Source organism: Onychomys torridus, chromosome 18, assembly GCF_903995425.1.
Source record: "Onychomys torridus chromosome 18, mOncTor1.1, whole genome shotgun sequence".
NCBI lineage: Eukaryota > Metazoa > Chordata > Mammalia > Rodentia > Cricetidae > Onychomys > Onychomys torridus.
The window spans coordinates 7,545,473-7,561,483 of NC_050460.1; the positions used below are offsets into that span (position 1 = coordinate 7,545,473).

The 16,011-nt window shown below is 53.7% G+C and overlaps 1 protein-coding gene across 2 annotated transcripts; it reads right to left on the minus strand.

The window, feature by feature from the left end:
* Positions 1 to 1,101: 1,101 nt before the first annotated feature.
* On the minus strand, positions 1,102 to 16,003 carry Cul7 (cullin 7). Of its 2 annotated transcripts, none has more exons than XM_036167080.1 (26): positions 15,673 to 16,003; positions 14,241 to 14,825; positions 13,691 to 13,842; positions 13,078 to 13,575; positions 12,498 to 12,636; positions 12,215 to 12,411; positions 11,661 to 11,919; positions 10,574 to 10,811; positions 10,379 to 10,484; positions 9,064 to 9,291; positions 8,754 to 8,844; positions 8,493 to 8,664; positions 8,334 to 8,391; positions 7,912 to 8,007; positions 7,514 to 7,689; positions 7,080 to 7,213; positions 6,680 to 6,862; positions 5,385 to 5,491; positions 5,115 to 5,297; positions 3,937 to 4,097; positions 3,581 to 3,797; positions 3,188 to 3,503; positions 2,236 to 2,381; positions 2,019 to 2,145; positions 1,725 to 1,930; positions 1,102 to 1,496 (listed from the first exon to the last, which is right to left on the minus strand). In XM_036167080.1, the coding sequence occupies exons 2-26, from the start codon at positions 14,815 to 14,817 to the stop codon at positions 1,173 to 1,175; spliced, it is 5,091 nt and encodes a 1,696-aa protein (XP_036022973.1). In that variant the 5' UTR covers positions 14,818 to 14,825; positions 15,673 to 16,003; the 3' UTR covers positions 1,102 to 1,172. The 2 variants fall into 2 exon arrangements, with proteins under 2 accessions (XP_036022973.1, XP_036022972.1); XM_036167079.1 differs by having other exon boundaries at positions 8,286 to 8,391.
* Between the last annotated feature and the right edge of the window lie 8 nt (positions 16,004 to 16,011).

Below are 16,011 nucleotides of genomic sequence, written 5' to 3' on the forward strand. Positions count from 1 at the left end.
TCCCAACCTGTCATGTCTTTTCTTTTAGTCCTTTTTTTTTTTTTTGAGCTGAGAATCGAACCCAGGGCCTTGTGCTTGCTAGGTAAGTGCTCTACCACTGAGCTATATCCCCAACCCGTCTTTTCTTGTTGCTTCTTTCTGAACACCCTCTCTCCCAATCCCTGGCCTCTCTGCCCTTCATCTGTTCCAAGTCTATTCTGGGCCATATCCACTTCCTTCTGTTTGGCCTTTGAGCCCTCCCTCACCATCTGACTTCCTCACCCTCTCCTGGATTCTGTTACTTTTCTGTCACTGTTGATCTTCAAGGGCCATAGACTGCTTTCTCCTACCCCACTAAATGAGTCTGCCCCTGGCACTGGGGTTTTCTAGACGGTTCTACCCTGGTTCAGTGTGGGTGGGGCCAGGCTAGCCAATCCTGGCAGCACAGCCTCACTGAAGCCGCAGGCTTGCCTAGGGACTAGCTGGAGGCAGGAACCCAAGGACAGTCTGCAGCTCTTCTTGGCTGGAGGAGGGGTAGATGAAGGAGTCAGGACAGCGGCGGGAGGCAGAAAGAAGCTACGCTGCCTCCTAGGACTGCTTCCAGCCCAGGTCCTAGGCCAGCAGTGGAAGGTGGGCAGGTTTGGAGCACTTGCAGAGGTCTTTTACTTAGGGAAGGCAGCAGTGACTGTAGTTGGCACTGGGAATGGTAGCTAAAACAGACTGGGCTGGTTGGCAGGGTCTGCCTTCCCCTTATAAATGTTTCCACCTATTACTTGTCAAAGTCCCTTATTCACTCCCGTCTAGATGAGGAAAACGAAGCCCTATTGGGTAACATGCAAATTGCAAAGCATGTGGCCAAGTGGGCTTGGGTGTCCAGCCTGCCAGGTCAAAGTCCTGACCACACCCTCTTTGGAGGGGCTGAGATCCTTTCTTGGCCGTTGAATCCCCCTGCAAGGACACACCTGATACTTCCTTTGCTCTTCAGTCCACCTTCCTCACCTTGACAAGACTCCTGGTGCCACAGAAGACTGCCTGAATGCCAGAGGACTCCTTCCCCATCAACTAGAAGCACCCCCAACTCCCCCCATTCACCTATCTCTAGCAGTCACCACACAAGTCAGATCATCAAATTCCCATGTTTTATTTTCTGTAGAAAGCCCCAGCCTCACCTACCCTGGACCCCATCTCCAGGGCTACCGGAATGTGGAGAAGCTTTGAGTGCCAGTACAGGAAGCATAAGGGACACCCCGGGAGCGAATCTGCAGGGTGTGGAAGGTGAGGGGTGGATTGGGGCCTGACGAGCCAGGGTTCAGGGACTCGGTGTGGGGCTCCATCACGGTTATGGGAACTGCATAGAAGAGCATCTGTGGCCGGTCATCATGGCGTCTCAGTGTGCCCTTACCCAGGAGGTGCAGGATGCAGGAGAGGACATCGGTGCTGCTGCACATAGCTCCCCTGCCAAGGCCACTGACCAAACCCCTCGGAGGACATGGGCCTTTTTGCCAAGCTTCCAGCACCTGACACCAAGATCAGAGAGGAAATATCAGGTCAAAACATGGAGCTCACTACTATCTGCCTTCCGTGACAGTCACATGCTCCCAGAACTGGTAGTCCCTAGCAGGGCAAGTATGGCCCAATCTCGACCATCACACACTGAGAGGCTGTACAAGTAAGTCAGAGACTTCAAATATGGGCTCATGACCTCCAGTGGGCATCACCCCATGGCCATACCCGCCGCTGCCTACCAGATAGACAAGCCGGTCAATGTGCAAGCCCTCATCCCCATGAGCCTTGAGGATTCGGACAACAAGGCAATTCAGAAGGTTCCTTCTCTTCTCCAAGTTGCGGCCCTCTTTGTCCTCAGCTTTCAGGTATGTCTGAGGTGGGATGAGCCACACGTTGCCCCTCCTTGGCCTGGGCTCTTCACTGTCATCTCGAATCTTGAGCACTCCTGAAACAAACATTGGTCGCTTGGTTGGGGAGGGCCCTGAAAGCCAGTCCCTGGCTCAGAGCAGCCCTCTTGGGCCTTGGGTGCATACCTCCTGATACATCTTTCTGCTCCTGAAGGTCCAAGGGGCCTCTTGATGAGGTGAGAGGCCCAATTGCTTGCTTCAGCACATCTGGAGGGAGCTCTGAGAGCGCCAGCAGGCTCTCAACAGACACCACCTTAGAAGAGGTAGGAGGCACTCAGGTCCTCCCCAGGGGTGAGCTGGGGAGGCTGGGGACAAGAGAGTGGAATAAGAAGGGACAGGCCACCTTTAGGTCATTGAGATACAGCAGCATCCACATCTGCACTGTAGAAACATGCAGAATCTGGTCACCAAACTGCACTTCTGCCCGGCCCTGCCAGGTCCACTGCAGTCGTCTCTGTGGGTCTTTCTCTGAGATGGAGTGGCTCTGGCCTGGAGAAGTGGGGGGTGGGGAGGGCAGGAAAGGGTTAGGAGGAGGCATGCACCATCAGCCTAGCTTTGCCTTGCTGATCTCTGCAGCCTCAGGCAGAACTGGGAGTGGAGGCTCTGGATTTCAGCTTCCCTAAAGAGCCTTGGGTATCAAGGAGCCGGTCTGTGCCAAGCAGGTTCATTTGATTAGAGACAAACCCCTGGGCTAGGGAGGCTTGTCCTCCTGCTTGTCTGGGACTCCCGAGGGGGCTCTACTCTTCGCCTGAGTTGTGGCCCAGTCTAGAGTCTCATCTGCAGTGAACACTTTCAGACTAAACGCACCCACTCCTTTGCTCTGTTGTTGAGACAGGGTCTCTCTATGTAGCTCTAGGTGGCCTAGACTCACTATGCAGACCAGGCTGGACTTAGACTCTTAGAGAGCCATTTGATTCTGCCTCCCGAGTGCTGGTACTAAAGGTGTACTCCACCATGCCTGGCCACACACCCACTCTTAAAGCCCTTTCTTGTGGCCTATCTTAGAAGACTTCTGCCTCCGTCTCCCCAATTCCCACAGAGATTCCTAGAGTCTGGATTCCAACAGCAACCCCATTTCCAGCTAAAACTTAAACCTCTTCCATTTTTCCTCAGAGCCATCCTGTCCCCCTAAGGGAGTCACAGCTCCTGCACCCTGTACCTCCCCAGCACAAGGGCATGCTGGAATGCCAGGTTGTAGCCATGCAAGTTTCTAACTTCAGTACCTACCCCCAGCTCCGGGTCCTTTTCCCAGTAGCCTACCCTGTCCCCAAAGCCCAAGCCTCCCGGTCACTTACTCTTGCTGTAGAAGTTGGAGTAGTGGGTTAAGGTCCCCTTCAGGTATGAGGGCAGGCATGTTGTAGGATTGAGCATGTGGCAGACGGAGGTGACAGGCCAGTAGCGTGGAGACAGGACAAGTACACACACTTCTGGCATTGTCCCTTCATAATAAAGCTCCTCATCCCCCTCTTCCTCCTCATCCCCCTCCTCCTCCTCCTCCCCCTCCTCCTCTTCCTCCTCCTCCTCCTCTTCGGCCATAACCACAGTTGCTGTCTCCCTAGCAGCCTCTTCCTTCTTGGTCTTGTGCTCCTTGCCACTGTCTTCATGGGCCACCTGAAAGGGAATGAAGTTCACAAATGCTGAAGGCCCCTCGTCCCTGCTCCCTGCTCCCCCCCTTCCCTGGTACCCACCTGTATCTTCTTTTCTGTGTCTTCCAGCTTCAGGAGCTCCTGATCGAGCTGCTGGAGCTGGTAAACATGGAACTGTCGCTGCAGCTCCTCTGAGATGCTCAGGCTCTGGAGCATCTGTTGGGGAAGACGGTGGGGGAAGCAGAGGCCGATCTGCTCCAGCACAGCCCCCTCCAGCCAGCTCGAGCCTACGCTCAGGAGTCGGTCAGCCATGTAATGCCTGCAGCACACACAGTCAGGCTAGGTCTCAGTGTGGGAGCCAGCTTGGCCCAGGTTCTTGCTCTTGCCTGCTTGTATCTCAGACTCCCACAACAGACAACCTGCCTTCTCCAAATCCCACTCAACAGATCTCAACTCACTGGTAGTAATGCTCAAAGGTAGTGGCTATCTCCAGGCTGGAGAAAATCAGGACAGACTCCAGGCATCGCTGCAACTGGGCCAGCATCTCCATCCCTCGGGCTCCGCCCATCCGACTGCCTTGGATCCGCTGGTCAATGTGCCGGGCAAACTGCTCACTCACCTGAGTGGAGAGCATAGGAAAACCACAAGTAGGTGAGCCAGTGGGAGGCCTGAGAACGCAGGTAGGGATAACAACCACCTGCACCCATCAGTCAGCCTCCACCCTCGCTTCAGGAGGTACTAGGGACTAGGACTAAGAAGCATACACAGTACCACAGAGCTACAGCCCAGCCTGACAGACACCTTCATTAACGGGTGTGCAAATCAGCAACACTAACAAGTCTGCAAAGTCAACTCCCCCCCCACACACACACATCGTCTAAAAACCAAATCATTTAAAAATGAAGACATCAGCTGGGTGGTGGCGGCGGCAGCAGCGCACGCCTGTAATCCCAGCACTTGGGAGGCAGAGGTAGGTGGATCTCTGTGAGTTCAAGACCAACATGGTCTACAGAGCTAGTCCAGGACAGGCTCCAAAGCTACAGAGAAACCCTGTCTCGAAAAACAAAAACAAACGAAAGACATCAGCTGGACACGATGGCACACATCTTTTACCTAGCACTGGAGAGATGGAGGAAGAAGTATTAGGAATTAAGGAGGGCAGGGAGTATATCTATCAGCAGAGCACCTGCCTAGCAAGCACAAGGCCCTGGGTTCAATCCCTAACACCACATAAACAGGTATAATGGTACAGCTGGAAATTCCAGCACTCAGGAAATAGAGGCAGGAGGATCAGGATTCTAAGTCATTCTTAGGCTACATAGTGAGTTTAAGGCCAGCCTGGGATACATGAACCTTTGAAAAAGCTGGGTGTGGTAGCTCACACCTTTAATCCCAGGCATAGGCAGAGATACAATTTGAGACTATTTATCTATCTATCTATCTATCTATCTATCTATCTATCTATCATCTATCTATCTAAACATGGTACATGTAATGATTTTTTTTCCCTAGTTTTCAATATATGGTCATATAAAACTACTGCTCATCGCAGAATCAAGACTGAGGTGGTCCACTTTGGGGAGGCAGGAGAGAGTTTACAGGCAGAGGACCAGGTGAGGTATGGGAAGGAGCTTACATGGGCAGCCCTGAGGAAAGGGAGCCTCAGCAAGGCATCGGCACAGCCATTCCGCATCGCTAGCAAGAAGGCAGCTCGTGGCCCGAACAGCTCAGAGCTTGACTTGTGCAGCTTATAAAAGAGCTCACAATAGCGTGGTACGAAGTCGTCATCCCTCCAGGATGAGGTCAGAAAGTTGTTCACCTGAAAGGAAGGGGCAGGAGCATGAAAAGGCAGCCAATATGGTGCCACCAAGTGCCCCACGCCAGCTCCACACTTCTTGCCACCCACCTGCTCCTCTACCACGGACCGCCAGCAACGGGTCAGGTTTCTCATGATGCTGCTTGGAAGGCCCCGAGTGGTCAAGGAGCTCCAGTCATGGCTTCTATTTCTGCCCTCTGTGGGGACAGACAAGTGGCAGAGACAAGACAGACAGACCCTCAACTCCCTAAGGACAAGCCTTTCCCAACAGGATGTCCCTCAAAGTGATATTCCTGGATGGGGTGGCAAACAGAAGCTGGATAGTCTGAGCATGTAGGCCTGAAGCTGTAAGCTGCAGGGACACGTAATGGAATCCAGCTCCTACCTCAAAAGCTACCACTTGGAAAGGTCAAGGACTTGTCCGAAGGTCAAGCCATGGCTTAAGAAGTCTTGGTGATATTTTAGCTTTTGTATATGTATTAGCTGGTTCCTACAGTGATTTCCTTGTATGCTATGTACACTTCCAAGAACTCCTAACTGTATTTTATCTGAAATACCTATCAAGCAAACGATCTCCTGAATTAAGGTATATTAGCTCGGACCCTCCTTTCTTATACAGCTTTAGTAGTATTTATACTAACATTATAGACTCCTAACACTTACCTAACCGTCTCTAGGAATGCAGACTCAGCACATATATCCCCCTTTTTTGATATACTAACTGATCATAGCTCTCAGTTGACCTCCTCCTTTACCCCTTTGGGTTGTAAAAAAACGTGAGGAGGGATGAGAGAGGGATCTGTGGTTGGTATGTAGAATGAATAGAAAATTCAATAAAGTAAATTAAAAAAAAAAAAAAAAGAATGAGAGCCTGGCGGTCTGACAGTCACTGCCTGGTGTAACTCTCATCTGCCTGGTGACCTTGCTTTGGCTAGAGCACTGCTATTGTGTGGGTGTATCTAACTGTAAACCTCAGAGACTGAGGAGGATCTTGACTGGAGAACTAGAAGAATGAGATGGAAGATGAGGAGGAGCTAGGTGGGGAAGAACGGGATGGGAAAGACCAAGACGGGGCAGAACTAAGGTGAGCGAATTAAGATAGAACTTAGAGGGGGCAGCAGATGAAGGTAGAGAGAAATCAGGCAAGAAAGGAGCTAGGCTTGAGAGCAGAACTGAGGCTGTGTAGAGAGATTTCATCCCCGAGGAACACAGTAGACGGACTAAGAGCTCGGTGTGCTCAGATTCCTTTCCTGAAAACAATTTACCGTTGCCTCTCTTCTGGCCCTGGGAGGAAGATTGAGGCAGGTCCTTAACACTATTCAAGAGGGGACAATTGCGGAGCTCATGAGTTGGGCAGAGCTCCTGCTGGAATCTGAAGTACTCACTGGGTGGAGGGATGGCCACTGCCGGAGGAGCTGCCTCACAGGGCTCCACGTGAACCAGCAGGTGGGTGAGGCGGCGAACCCTTGAGGAGAAAGCTGCTGCACGACTCTGGGGGTTGTGGGCCGCCTCCCTGCACTCCAGGTACTGATCCAGCAGCCACCCTAGAGAGCTGGTGCTGCCCTCGTCTGGAGGTTGAGAAAAACAATGCAAAGGATGGCTTGTCTCTGGGGAAGTTGAGATGCTGAGCTGAACAAGGAACAAAGAAGCAGACAGAATGACACGGGACAGGAGCAGTCAGTCCTGGCTGGAAGAAGAGGGGACAGAGGTGCCTAACAGGAGGACCAAAGGTTGGAGAACAGAACCCAGGTGTTTCTAGGGCAGGGTCTGCTGTGGGGTGGTTACCGGGAGACGTGATGTTCTGCACCAGGGGGCTGACCAGCGCCTCCCAGCAGGTCTTGCCCAGTGCTTGGGCGGCCTCGTCATCAGGGAGGAAGCGATCAGCAAAATTCTGCTCCTGGCGCAGAGCCCCATTTAGTCTGGGGAGGAGAAGAAGGGGTTCAGGCCTTATGGTTTACATTACTCAGTGTGCACCCTAGCACCCAGCCCAGTACAGCCAGTACCCAACTCAATATTCCAGAAGAGCCCTGGTCTAACAGGAACTCCACTCCCGCACTCAGAGAAATCTCTTTGCTTTCCATCATCCCCACATCTCAGAATGCTTTGACTGTCCCCAAGCCCTATAATAGACCTATCTCCTGACATCCTAAGAACCCCACCCACAGTTCATCTCCCGAGCCTGACCTTCCACATAGACACACGTGCAAGCTCTCACATACCTAGAACTCAGGTGCAGGAGGCTCCGGCGGTCCTCGGCTATGTCCTGGCTCCATGCCTGGGCCCGAACCATGTAGAAGAGGCGTGTGTGTCGGCATAGCTGCTCTCGAAATACTGGCCAGAAGGTGGGCTTGGGGCCCAGGACCTCTAGTCCCCGGATGCGTGTGTCAATGCCGCCCTGTTACACATGAGACCTGTTTTTGCTGGCCCTGTACCCTTGAGATAGGCTGGGGTGGCTCACACTTCAAGTTTCACCCCTTGAACTGCCCCAGACCCAGGCTCAGGATCTACAGAGGTATCAGGGCTTGGGGCTGGGCTGTGGTAGTTTGGTGATAAGAGACCTAGGTTTTATCCTCATGTGCTGGGGCTCAGAGACTTGTATCCCCATACCCAATCCCACCTGCTGACAGCGTTTTATGCGGATCTGGATGATGGGCCAGAATCGTGTCAAGTTCTCCAGGAGGATTACCCGGCTGGCATATGGCATCACGTTCACCTGGTGAGTGGCAGAGAGGGTTGTCACCTCCATGTGTGTAGATGGAGCTGCTAAGAACATCGGCTCTGGCCCTCCTGCCAGATCTCTCTCTGCTCCACCCCAGGGACATGGGACTCCTGACAAAGGGGCATTAGTGCTCCATGCCTAACGCCATGGCACAGGCACCAGGACAGTAGACTTGTTTGTACGTGGCTCACGTGGGTAGGAGTTAGGAGTTTAGAATCGGGCGGGAAGAGAGATCCTGTGCAAAGGGTGGGCTGATGGCCAGGGATCCCTACCGCATTGAGTTCTGTGTTAACAGAGTTGACGCTGTCACCCCCGCTCACCACCACCCAGGCTGGCATGTAGCTTGAGTCCTCACCAGCCACCAGTAGAGTCAGCTGCCTGGGAGTGGGGAAGAAGAACCAATGGGAACTGGAACTTGTCATGTCCACACTCGAGCCCCGGGGACTCTGGCAGGACGCTGGCGGGTGGGAGCTCGGTACCTGATGAGGACACCTTGGCGCATGTGCAAGGTGATGGAGTGGGAGCCCGCATTGCCACTGGACTCCCAGTAGGTCTTGGGGTTGCGGTCTGTCAGCCTGCTGGCCCGGTGTGAGTTGGAGGACACCTCCACCTTCTCCCAGTACTTGTCTGTCTTCCTTTCCTCTCTGGAGCCTGGGGAGAGCGGGAAGAGGTGAAGGTCCCAGCCAGGTAGGTCTAGAGGGGAAAGGATGATGTTAAACAGATCAGGGACAGACACTAACCCTGGCACAGATATCTGAGGAACACATCAAAGAAAGGGATTTGGATGGGCCGGCGGGTTCGTCTGTGGTCTTCAATCTGGCCCAGGACCATCTGGAGCCGGAACATTGGAGAAAGTTGGGTTCACAGAGGGACACAAGACTCACACAAACACAGATGGAGGAGAGGTGAGACAGTAAGGGAACGGATGTCCCCAGGCTCACTCAAGCCATCTTGCTATTCCAGGTTGGCACCCTCACCCCCCACCATTGCTCAGGATCCATGCTCTTATGCAGCTCAGAACCCTGACTTCACTCTACGCTTTCTCCTGACCTGGATACAGCCACCCAGGATGTTGGTGATGAGTTTCCGGTAGAGGTGGGCATGCTTCTCACACTTGAACACCATGTCCCGCAGCTCCTGAGCCAACTCCAGCTTTCCTAGATGCTTTTCCAGGGCCTTGGAGATGGCTTCTCGGGCTCCCAGCTGGTTCAGGATCACTGCATAGTCCCGGCTCGTGGAGGTCAGGCGGTGCAGGAAAAAGATTAGCTCCTGGAGTACCTGGCAGGGGATGTCAGGGGGGCAGTGAATAAAGGGGCTAGCATGGGCTACATGGAGAGCTGTGGTGACACATGCCCACTCTGTGCTGGAGCTGAGCAAGGCAGAGTGTGGAAGGAAGTGACAGGCTAGGAGAGACACAAAAGTCAGGTGGAGTTAGAGAATCAAGTTACACACTCATGGGAAGAACCTCCTTGCCCCTCCTGCCACGGCCTCCATCCTGCCACCCCCAACCCCGGAGTTCTTGCCCAGTGAGTAAGTATATGGGGGACAGAGAACCCTGGGTTTTTGTTTTTTTTGTTTTTTGTTTTTGTTTTTTTTTAATTCAAGAACCAGTTGTAGGGTTGGCCTTGAGATGTCTAGGCCCCCAGCCCAGACACTTAAGAGGATTGGAAGCAAATGGAGAAGGCCTGAATTCATTGTGTACCCTCAGTGATTCTAGCTCGAAAACTGAAGGCACTGATTTGGGACACTCACCAACCACTTCTGAAGCCTTGTGTACCCAGAACCTGCTATAGAAAATTCTATCTCCTTTACCCCCCCTCCTCCCTTAAAAGTTCTTTTATTTCATGTATATGAGTGTTTGCTTGCAAGCACGTATTGCTCCAGATCCTGTGGAACTGGAGGTACAGACGGTTGTGAACTGCCCTATTGGTGCTGGGAACTGAACCTGGGTCCTCTGCAAGAATAGCAAGTGCTCTTAACCTCAGAGTTATCATCCTAGCTCCCTCCCCTTCCTCTTAGAGGCCTGGCTAAAAAGGAGCCAGGGAGCTCTTGTTTCTATTTGCATAGGAAGCACAGGACAGACATATAAATTAATACAAGTGGGTTACCCGTAAGGAGTGTGGTGGGGGGGACACTGAGAAAACAGAAATTAGGTAGGAGCCAGAATTCTCAATGAATACCTTGTGTCATTCTGATTTGTGAGCTTTGTGAATATATTACCTATTTAGAAAAATAAAATTGTATTTTAAAAGCAAAAATTAGCCCAAGAGCACAAAGGCTCTATCTATTGTACCCCAGGCCATGCCCAGGGGTCTGCCTCATGTGTCTTCCCTCCCAGCATCTCCCCAGAATGGAACAAGGTTACCTCTCGGTCAGTCCTGGGGGACCGAAGGCAGGCCATGCAGGCATCCATGGCCTCATGCCAGGGCAGTAACAGAGCCTCAGGGAACCCCACCAGCCGCGTTAGGATTCTAGGAGAGACAGGAGAGGGAAGGCAGAGAAAGATAGAGCTGGCCTGAGGCTCTCCTGTGCCCAAACCTGCCCCTCACAACTCCCTCACCTCAGCACAGTCAGGTGCAGGGCCTTGTTGGTGGCTGGAGTGTCCAGGCTCTGCATCAGTGTGAGGAAGGGTTGGGGCTGCCGCTGGAGCTGCAGCAGGCAGGGTTTGACCTCATTTTCCTGGGGAGTGTCAGAGCTGAGGGCTTGCTCCAGATCCACAAGGAGCTGCCCAGATGGGCCCAAGCCCTCCACCAGATGCTGCAGGGCAGGACTGGCACTCTGAGAAGGGGGTTCTTTTGCTACAGAAACAGGGGTGTGGTAAGAATTGGCTAGTTCTCAGGACCCATGTCAGGCAGCTCATGACCACCTGTAACTCCAGCTCCACGTATTCGACACCCTCATTTGACCTTGAGTACCTGCACTCACATGTACAACCCCGCCCCCACAAATATACATATAATTAAAAAATAAAACCTTATAGAAACAAAAGCTGGACATGGCAATTCATGCTTGTAATCGCAAGACTGAATAGGTAGAGATGGGTGAATCTTTGCAAGAACCAGGGCAGCAAGAGAACTTGCCTAAAAAAACGGGTGCTGCTGAAGAGATGGCTCAGTGGTTAAGAGCACTGGCTGCTCTTCCAGAGGATCCAGGTTCAGTTCCCAGCACCCACATGGCAGCTCACAACCATCTGTTGAAATGCATGTGCACTGCATGCACATAGTACACAGACAAAGAGGCAAAACACCCACACGCATATAATAAAAGGGTTTTTGTTTTTGTTTTGTTTTTTGCTTGGTATTTTTTGAGACAGAGTTGCTGTGTGGCCCTGGCTGTCCTGGAACTCACTTTGTAGACCAGTCTGGCCTCAGACTCAGAGATCCACCTGCCTCTGCCTTGTGAGTGCTGGGATTAAAGGCGTGTGCCACCACCACCTAACTAAAATAAAATTAATTTAAATAAATAAAAAGAAAGATAAATAAATGGTAGCTGAGGAATGACATCTGTAGCTGTCTTCTGGTACACACACAGAGGATTCTGGGTAGGATATGTCTTTAGACAAGACGGTACAACCGTTGGCAGAGACATCCTTGTGAGGACCCCTTCCCGAAGGCAGGTCTCTCAGCTGCTATCTGCAGGGCACCTACCTTCTGCACTAGCCACACCTTCAGATTCCTGAGGCTGGGCCTCAGCTCTGAACAGGAATACAGCTTGCTGGGCATCTAGCAGACACGGGTAGCCTAGCTGCCTTGCCAGGGCTTCAGGCCCATACTTCCTGTAGACGTAGCAGTTGAACAGGTCCCTCAGAGCACTGTCGTCAAGTTGCTGAGGCAGAGAGAGCAGAAGGTCCTGGGCCAACTCAATGGGTACGGTCAGCTCGGGCAGGATCTCATCGTCCAGAACATGCTATGGGGAGAAAGTCACCCTGCAGGCAGCTGAATGAGCAGATGCTGAGAGACGCATTGTGGGAACGGGGTCTGTCTACACACACACACACACACACACACACACACACACACACACACACACACGTGCCAGCCACTCTGAACCTCTTACAACCGGCGGCCCATCAACACTTGCATCTCTGAACATTCCAGACTCCTCCCCTGTGGGCCCCTGATGCTGTCTGACCCCCACCACCCCTCCCAAGCTTTCCAAATGTTATGGTTCAGAGCTGCCGGGGACGCTGAGAAGTGCCGACCTCCCCATCCAGGTTGTCCTGAAGGAGCTGTACAACTTGCTGACGATCTGCTGCACTTAGCTTCTTGATGAAAAAGAGGAGCTCCCACCACTCAGCCTGGGCCAGGTGCTCACTCTCTTCGGCGTCTTCCTCCTCAGGCACCACAAAGGGCACAGCAAAGAGCTCAGTCATGGGCTTCCAGCGCCTGGAGTGGGGGGCTGTGGAAACGGGGCGTGGCCATGTCACTGCCCACCTGGGTAGACTGCTGCTGCTCCGCTCAGAGCCAACCCCTCCCAGAGCTCACCTACACCCAGCGCTCCACTGACCACTGCCCCCTGGTACTCAGCAGCCTCAACCACATCCTCAATGTCTTCCTCGAAGCCCAGGATCTCCAGCATGTGCCAGTGGACCCAATAGGTGTGGCCTGTTGACTCCCACAACACCTGGAGAGTGGGGGAGAAGAGGGAGGGGAAGACAGGCCCTGCTGCTGTCCACAACATAACCACCTCCAACAGCCTCACTTCCTCTTCGGCAATGGACTCATGTAGTCCAGACTGGACTCAGCACGGCTGTGTAGCCAAGGCTGGTCTTGAACTACTGATCCTCCTGCCTCTACTTCCCCAGTACTGGGATCACAGGCATGTACTTCCATGCCTGGCTCTCCTGACACCACATGACTCTATGCTTCCCTCTGGCCCCAAACAGCCCATCTTCCTGACCTCCTGTCCCCACATATCCCAAGCCCTCCAAGCAGCCCTCCCTTCAACCGTTCACTCCTTTGTCCTTTTGACCTAAACTGGGCTGGCTTGTAACAGCCCCCTGTACAGAAGTTACGTCCTACCCCGAATAAATCGTTCAGTGCCCCACTACTGCGCAATCCTCACCTGCACAGGGGGCACTCCATCATTGCTCTGTCGGAACTTGCCCTCATCACCAGCGGCGATCTCTTCGTAATTTTCCAGCATTCGAACCCGCATCCCAGGCTGCAGATTGTCCCGCACATACAAGGCATAGGTATTGCCACTTGCAAACTCAGTGCGGGGGCGAAACCGCCTTGACCTCCTGATAAGCTGGGTGTGGGGGCGGGAGAACTCGGAGCTGGCATCTGCTGGCTGAGGCTGGAAAATGGAAGAGGGGGACCGTGCCAACCTCCCTGATTTGCTTGAGGCCCAGTCCCAACGCATGGCCTGCACCAGCTCAGAGATCAGAGTGCCCATGGCCATACTGAATTCCAGTTCCAGACGACCCCTCCCTGCATTCAGCTCCGCAGGAACAAAGTTGTTCTGGGCTCCTTGCTCCCCTGCACTGCCATTCAGCTGGTCCAGGAGGAAGGTGACATGCAAGTACCGTTTCACCAGGGAGAAGAGCAACCGTCCTGGGACCTGTAGGATACACCTCTGATCCTCACCCATCGTGTCTTCATCTTTTGTCATCTTTTCCACAGTATCCTCTGCGACAAGTCCACAGCCCCCACTACCCCACACCCTCACAAAATACCTGTGGTAGCTGAACGCCCTCAAAAGACATGGGGTGTTCAGCGAGGGTAGCCTGTGCAAAGAGGGCCAGCAGCGCACAGCGACTGTCAAAATCCAGGTGCTTTTCGATGGCTTCTTGTTGGCTCAGTGACAGGAGGATCTGCGTCCGGGTCCCTGGAACCCACACCTCCAATCAGAAGCAGCTCCCTGAGCTCACTAGTTTTCTACTTCGTAATAATCCTCTGCCAGCACTCAACCAGAATGACATATTTTGTTGATTTGCTTTTAGAGCCAAAGTTTACTCTTTCTCTCTCATGCACATACTACAACAGTCTAAGATCTTCTTTTGCATAAAAGCTAATGAACTATGTTCTTGCTTATTCAATTTTCCCTCCACAAACATTCCCCCAGCCCTCCCCCACCCCACTTCTTTTCTTCCAACTTAAAGTGAATGACAAACAGAACTATTTACATACTGACGAGGTCAGAAGCTCCTGTCACAGTGTCCCGTGAATCCCTGAGCTGACCCAGACCCTCTCCTGTTCTCCCTTCCTCCCCAAACCGCCCCTCACCAGCATCATGGGAGGACAGAGCTTGTATCATCCGGCCAGCACTCCAGCGGATCTGATAATCAGGACTACTCAACATGTGCATGAGCAAGTCCAGGAGTCTGGGGTCTTTGAAGACTCCAGTGAGGGGCTCGATGCTGGCATAAGCACTGAGAACGTGGACAGTGTGAAGGAGTGGGGCAGGAGGAGCGGTGCCCACACACTCCTGCAGCTGGCGAAGGGCCCTCTGAATCAAGGACTTCACGTCTGTTTCCATCTCCCCCAGCACAGATTTATCGAGGGACCCAGCCCCTGCAGACTCCTGGGAAGGTCCAGTGACTTGGCCATCCTCGCCCAGCATCTTGTGGCAGTTGGCATAGATCTCATTGTCAGACATCCACAGCAGGATATGCTCGGCCTTGCAGTCCACTTGGCTGGAGTCCCCTTCCCCATCATCTCCGCGCCTGAGGATGAGCCAGCGGATCTGATACTCAGGGTGCCCATCATGGCCTACCCGCTGGCGGATCAATTCATCTGGATAGGCATGCAAACCAGGCCCCAGGGGCACCCTGAATTCCCTGTAGCGGAGTTCCCCCACCATCCTGGCACCTGAGACACACAAGAGAGAGAGAGAAAAGGCAAGCTACAGTGAGAGGGGAGGTCAGAAAATCAAGGACATCCAGGAGTTGACGAGCAAATGCAGCAACAGCTGTTAGCCTGGGTGGGGTAAAGCTGGGCCTGCTTCGGGCTGGGTGAGACCAGGGCTGGGAAAAACACTGTGGAGGTTTTTCTTCAAGAACAAATCTCGGAACTACAAGGTCTCCAAGGCATGCAGCCTCGAGTGGGTTGGTTCGGAAAGACCGGAGGGGCAGTGGCATAGAGCAGTGTTGGATTTACAAATGAAACCCTAGATCCTGGGGCGGATAAAAGTAACCGAGGGAAAGGGGTGTGTGAAGACACAGGATTGTGTCAGAGAGGGATGCAATCTCTAAACTGAAGCACTGTGTTTTGAGTCCCAAAGGCAAGAGCACTGTCGGTGAAATGGCCATCAGCAAAGCATGATGGACTGGGAGAAGGGGTAGGAACCGAGACATCCATGACTAGAGCAGCTGCAGAAGAGGGGCTGGGGAAAGACGCGAGGCCAGGGAAAAGGTGTACCAGGGGTCCGATGGGAAAGACGCGAGGCTAGGGAAAAGGTGCACCAGGGATCCGATTGGAAAGGGAGGCAAGGCCAGGGAAAAGGTGCACCAGGGGTCCGATGGGAAAGGGGCGCAAGGCTTGGTGGATGGGAACCAAGACCGGATAAGATCGGGAGTGGTCGCGGTGGGATGGGATGGGGGTGGGGGATAGGCCCAATAAAGCAGAGTCCTAAAGCATGGTGGGGAAAGGGACGCGGGCTCCGCGGGCGATCGGAAGCCCAGAATAGGGGCAGGGGCCGCGGTGGGGCTCTGGCCACCTCAGAAGTCCGCCGGGATCCTGGCGCGAGGCCTGTCCTTTGCAGAGCTAGGGACGCGCGGCACACGATGGCGGCTGCGGCGCTGGCGAAGGTTTGGGCCCCGCCTGGGCCCCCCGAAGGGGTCGAGGCGCAGAGGAGGGGGCGTGCCTCTGCAGGCGGCCAGAGGGCGGGGCCTGCGGGGCCTTGGCGCCGGCGCACTGCTCGCCTGCTGTTGCAGGGCGGAGCCTGGTCCCGGCTGGGGCGCTCCGAGGTTCCGCTGCCTGCACCCCGCCGCCGCTCGTTTCCGCCAGACTAAGAGGAAAGCTGGGGGCCGGGGGCGGCGGCGGGCGGAGCCGCGGG

What these genes read in the sequence shown, in the direction of transcription:
- Cul7 (XM_036167079.1), bottom strand. Translation starts at nt 14,817, where the DNA reads ATGGTGGGGGAACTCCGCTACAGGGAATTCAGGGTGCCCCTGGGGCCT. An exon ending in CAGTGGAGCGCTGGGTGTAG is followed by an intron (nt 12,412 to 12,497) that starts GTGAGCTCTGGG and finishes CCGTTTCCACAG; the next exon opens with CCCCCCACTCCAGGCGCTGG. An exon ending in CTGCACCTGACTGTGCTGAG is followed by an intron (nt 10,485 to 10,573) that starts GTGAGGGAGTTG and finishes TGTCTCTCCTAG; the next exon opens with AATCCTAACGCGGCTGGTGG.